General features: G+C 33.4%; 1 protein-coding gene across 4 annotated transcripts; it reads right to left on the bottom strand.

Annotated features, from left to right (window-relative positions):
• Nucleotides 1-632: 632 nt before the first annotated feature.
• LOC121130420 (BTB/POZ domain-containing protein 3) lies at nt 633-2843 on the bottom strand. 4 transcript variants are annotated; one of them, XM_071893738.1, is made up of 3 exons: nt 2825-2843; nt 1199-2276; nt 633-1134 (listed from the first exon to the last, which is right to left on the bottom strand). In XM_071893738.1, exons 2-3 carry the CDS (start codon nt 1848-1850, stop codon nt 698-700), a joined length of 1089 nt encoding a protein of 362 aa, XP_071749839.1. In that variant the 5' UTR covers nt 1851-2276; nt 2825-2843; the 3' UTR covers nt 633-697. The 4 variants fall into 4 exon arrangements, with proteins under 4 accessions (XP_071749839.1, XP_071749838.1, XP_071749837.1 ...); XM_071893737.1 differs by lacking the exon at nt 2825-2843 and adding an exon at nt 2485-2814; XM_071893736.1 differs by lacking the exon at nt 2825-2843 and adding an exon at nt 2339-2465.
• Between the last annotated feature and the right edge of the window lie 2782 nt (nt 2844-5625).

Here is a 5625-nt window from a genome sequence, read left to right as displayed (position 1 = left end):
ACTTTATTAATTATGTTTCTTACAATATGAACCCCTTCATCCCCAAAAAAAAGCAACAAAGATTAAAATATATTAAATCTACGAGACAGTGAATTCATTCATAAAGTGTGTAATTATATAAGAGGAGAAACCAAAAATATTTTAAAATGGCGAAACACCGTCTTGGTCCTAAACAACTACGCTGGTGATACATAATCCGAAAACAATTTCTTTTGGGCCTCAAGAAATTGCTACCTAACAAGTTATCACGCATCCTCTTGGATTTGGTGGATTTTAAACTACATTCCCCATCTTGTCTTAAATGAAATACTAAGGAATAAAAATAAGAAATGAATGGGTATTTCGAAAATTGCACTCTTACCAAACCTAGAATACCTATTTCATAGACGATTATTCCATAGTCCCCTGATTTACCAATGATATAATGATGGGAGCCACTTAACTAGAGGATTTGTATAGCATTTGTAGCACAAGGGATTTCAAAAAATTACAAAATCTAGTAGAAATTTAGACAGGCCAGTTAATTTAATGAGATGTACATAGCAACTAGATGACATTTATTATTCAAATAGTTGTTATAATGTGCCCAAAGAAAAATACAAGATTAATATTAATTATGTAAACGAAGCAGATAATCCAACAAACAAGTGTATTTAATTTTTTAAAGCAAAAATTGAAGAAAGACATAAATAACGGTTTATTCGTAAGCATCATATTTTATGCGTGTTATAAAGCCATAATTTGAAGGCAACGTAGTTATTGTAAATTGGGACGAAGAGACTTGCGTCTGAATAGATGTATAAAAGCTAAAACTACTAGGTGAAATTATAGTGGCTGTATATTGTACTTTAGGATCAAGTCTGAATGGAGCTGGAAATTTGAAGCAACGTTCCATATTTTTCCCATTATATTGTATATTACCAGATGAGCTCCCACAAACCAAACTGGCCTTTTGAATACTAACTTTGGCTGCATCAGAGCCTCTGGAAGATAATACAGTGAGCCCAGTCATTAAGACTGAACTTGTCACCTCAAAAGTTAAGCTTGATGAAGTGTGCGTAAGATCTGCATTCCTGATAATGCTATTAATCGAACATAGAGAAAATTCCTTAGATCTCCAAGTCGGAGATTTAACTACAAAAAAGAAAGAAAGAAGGCATTAGACACATTTATCCAATTAATGATTCCCTTAATTTACCTTTACAATCAATCAATTTTTCACTAATAAATAAGTTGACAAGCTCATTGGAACTCAAGACACAGGATGGTACAACCAACTTTGATATTTCCTTGGCACTCATCTTTTCAAAATATATGTAATTAAAGCTTGTTCCAAGCTCTTCCCTTTTTTTAGATCCCAAGATAGCAGCATCTTCTTCTTCATCAATTTCACCTTTAGCATTTAATCGATGAGTGGCCCATTTAAGGGCAGCGTCAAAAACAACCGCTTCTGAACGTTTTAACTTTTCTCTACTTAGAACATTATGAAGTGTAGCGAAATCGATATTTATAAATGTATCAGCTTGATAACACAAATCCGGATTACTTGAAAAAACATTCCAACATGTATCCCAGAACTCGGGACAATCATAGACTCGAGTCTTGCTCATGAAGAGGATGGCGTTGTGTGATTTTACAATACTGCACAAATATATGATGCATTCCTTTGTCAGAAAAGGCAACATGTACTTTTTAGAGCAGTACAAGAGCTCAAATACAATGCTTTCATTGAAGGAAACCTTATCAAGGTAGAGATGTGCCAAAAGGGCCTCAAATGTATCAGGCTCGACATCTGGAACTTCAATATGAACCATTCCCACCGCTGACTCCTTACAGGAACCATGGAACATTGTCTCGAACACTGGACTTCCAATACACAAAATGAACTTATGCGCTGGGATTTCCTTAGAATCTAGATACAAATTGGAAATTGTTAAATAACAAGTAAAAACGATAACTCAGTAATTATATTGATACAATTGGCACTCTTTTAACATCCAAATGCATATTTAATTAAGTGGGATTTAAGAAATAAAAAAATTATAGGGTGAAGAGTCATGATTAATTATATTGAAATCATTTCCTTTAGATCCAACGTTGAATGTAACATCCGCTAAATGTGGGTTTAGGTAAAGAAAAGTACACTTTTCATTCATGTTCTTCTTATTTAATTGCCAATCAAAATTCTCAGTGGAATTGATATCTTCATCTACTGAAACTTCAACTTCCTTCGATGGTGGATGATCCATTTCAAGTTCCTCACGTCCAACCATGGCCTAATAATTATACAATTACTTAATATTTATTTTTCAATAGGCAAGCCTTCAAGACTCGTGACTGAGAAAATAAAATTAAAATTGGATCTCTGTTGATCAGGAGTGTCCCTCTTCTGTATAGCTCTTTAAGCAACTAAATTCCTATTGATTTTTGAATACTATTTATTTGTAGGTTGCATATTGACTATTAATGTAAAGTACACATTACACTTTAATCCAGATAATGCCAACTCCTGCTCAACTTGATCTGCTCTTCATTATGTAAAAGATATATCTTGACGATATGTTTAAAAGAATGGCATTAAGACCCCATTGACTTGGTAATGGAGAACTGAGAGTGAATTACTTTTCCAGTGTAAAGTTCTATGCACTAAACAAAATTTGGATGATTTTCCAAATGGAGTGGGATATTTTATGATCTTCCTCTCATGAATTAGGCTTTTAAATGAGTTCTTCTACTTTAAACATATTCAAAGCTTTGATCCCTTTGTTATAAAACCCCCATTTCAAAAACATAGAAAAATCTTCTAAACTCAATATTCTTTTACCTAAATTATCAGTGATTAAAAAATATATACTGGACCATTAAAGGATATTCTATAAAAATAAAATTTTAATGAATAAAGTTATATTAATTATTTTTACGGTTTTTTTATTTTATTTTAAACAAATTATACTTTATTTAATGGAAAAATGATTATACTGGACGTGGACTTGTGTCTTGGAATAAACACAATTCAAAAATGGTTAGGAAATATATATTTTTTCCGTATTCTATGGCAACCATTTTTTCATTTTAACATGAATGAAGGAAAATTATAAATTATCAATTTAATATAAAATCTATTTTTACTAGTGCAGTAAAAAAAAATCATTTACGTTTTTATCAAACTCTGGTAAATATGTGTCACGTATATAAATTTAAATAACGTGTTTAGAATTTTGTTGGTCTCGAGAATGAAGTTATTTTTTGTGGTCTTCATGATTTATAATACAATTTTTTGGGAATAGCAAACGATGGTGGATTTATAACTATAGTATAAACACACATTCATAATAACTAATAAATACTAACATAATACGTTCTAGTAACACATTACCTTCAGGTATCTTGTCTCTTCGAAAGAAGTTATAAATTATGATGTAACTTCAGCGTCTCAAATGACGTGGTTAGTTCTAGTTCATTTAAGCTGTTGTCGTTAATCCAAAAGACCAATAATGACTGGTCTTAGGAATGACAAAATATATTAGGACCCGAATTACAAGGGATAAGTCCTCATAATACGAGCATATTATGAATTCTTGGAATTCAAATTTAAAAATTACTCATTTAGCCATGTAGACAAAGCTAGTTAATATAACATGGCGTCATGTATTAATTTCCCTTGTTTATTCAATTAAAGCCCTTGTATATTTATAAAAATTATGGGAAATATAATCCCTAAATTCATTGGTTTTCAAAGTATGGGAGAGCGAGCTCCATAGGGGTCGAAATATATGACAATTCCTGTTTCACTCTTTAAAAGACTATAACAAATGACTTCATTATTATTAAACTACCGCGTTCTCTACTTTGGTATAAGTTGGTATAACATCTGGAACAAGCCCCATAAACATAGTTTAAAACGTATGCGAGAGGGGAACAGGTTCAAACAACACATTTTGAGAGTTAGGGTGGCACTGGCAACACTTAATAAAAAGAGCGGGGGACAATGGTCCCGATTGCCTGCCTGTAAAACTTAAAAACTATGGAGCCAATATTTTCAAATTTGTTGTAACGAGCTCCCGGAGTTTGCAGGGGGAATGATGGGGGACAGGGCCTCAATGGCGGAGCTGGGAGGTTCATACTGTCAAAATTGAGAGTTAGGGAGGATGAGACTGGTAACACATAGTCTACAAAACGTAAATGAGGGATCAAGTGCCCCTTATGGTTCTGCCCTTTCATCTTTTAAGTGCCAAAAACAAATGAGATTTGCGTGATTACTGATTATGTTTTCATCAATGTATGACGTCATTATTATCAAACTACTGTCTTTAGTCACGGTTGTATTCCATCTGGCACAACCAAACCATAGGTGAAGTTTGTGGCAGGCTCCAAAGGACAGGATAGTGAAGATTGAAACTTATACTAGACTCTAGAGGGTTCAAAAGTTTCAAATTTGCTCTAGCAAGCAACCCTCCTCCCTCCATGGGCCCCAAAACAGGTGACTATTGCCAAGCCGTGCCAAAATAAATTTAGGAGTGGGGGAGGAAGGTCCCATAGGTGGAGTTTGTAACTTGTACTAGGGGTTCCAATAGTTTATATTGGTTATAATAAGGCATCCCCTCCTTAGGCGTCGGATGAGATGAACATTGCCCTTTCACTTTTTAAAAGACAATTATTTAATTATTATGAAATTACCGTCGTTTCCACTTTTGGATTATATCTGGAACCCCTGCACTATGGGGAAAGTTTGCGGGGACCAGGGGGGACATACCCCATAGGTGGAGTTTGAAACTAATCTTTGGGGGAGGGGGACATGTTGATACAATAAATCTTGAGTCAAGGGCCTGTCAACCCTTGGTCTAAAAAAGTGGGGATTCAGTGTCCCTTTCCCCCTGTTGTTTAGATCCCATTTCCCTTTTAATTTTTAAATCACAATAACCATTATACTCTTTTCATAAATGAGTGGCTTCATTATTATGAAGAACTCCCATAACATAACCATAATGGACATTGAATGTGCATATATTGGTTGAATTAGAATGAGCTCTTTTTAAAGAGCTGTAAACTCTTCTAAACTATTATTATATAGCTATAATCATTCCATAGTTGGAAATAATTATTTTATTATTTATTTTTTCTCTTTTAATTAATTTAAATTTCTTAATATCCTGGGCAACGCTGAGAAAAAACTACTCTAATTGTCATGAAACTTTAGCTACACAAATGACGTAGTAACTACGTCATGACAGCTGTTGTAGCTTCCATAAAAGAACGATTAGGACCGGTCGTAGGACTGAAGTCTTTTCAGACCGATCCAACACTAATATTTAGTAACTATTTACTCTTGTTTTATATATTCAATAGGTTGAGTAAGTAAATAAAATGAATGGATTTTAAAAGAATAATGCAATTGATTATTATAGCTAATAGCTAGGTCACGCATACTGGTTCTACCATGTTTGTTGTATAGTAAGTATTTAATTATTAAGCATGGTTTTCCGTTGTTCATATTAGTAATAAATACAACAATACTACGCCTATTATTACAAACGAAGTCTAACTCCAAGGTATGCTTTTGAAAGGTACATAGCTGGAGAAATATCGTGTGTAGCTAGACTCGAATGATATACAATTCATAAGTTC

The sequence above is a fragment of the Lepeophtheirus salmonis genome, chromosome Z (assembly GCF_016086655.4).
Source record: "Lepeophtheirus salmonis chromosome Z, UVic_Lsal_1.4, whole genome shotgun sequence".
NCBI classification, from domain to species: Eukaryota; Metazoa; Arthropoda; class Copepoda; order Siphonostomatoida; family Caligidae; genus Lepeophtheirus; species Lepeophtheirus salmonis.
The sequence above is the reverse complement of the archived record's forward strand: the minus strand, read 5'-3'. Positions and strand labels throughout refer to the sequence as shown.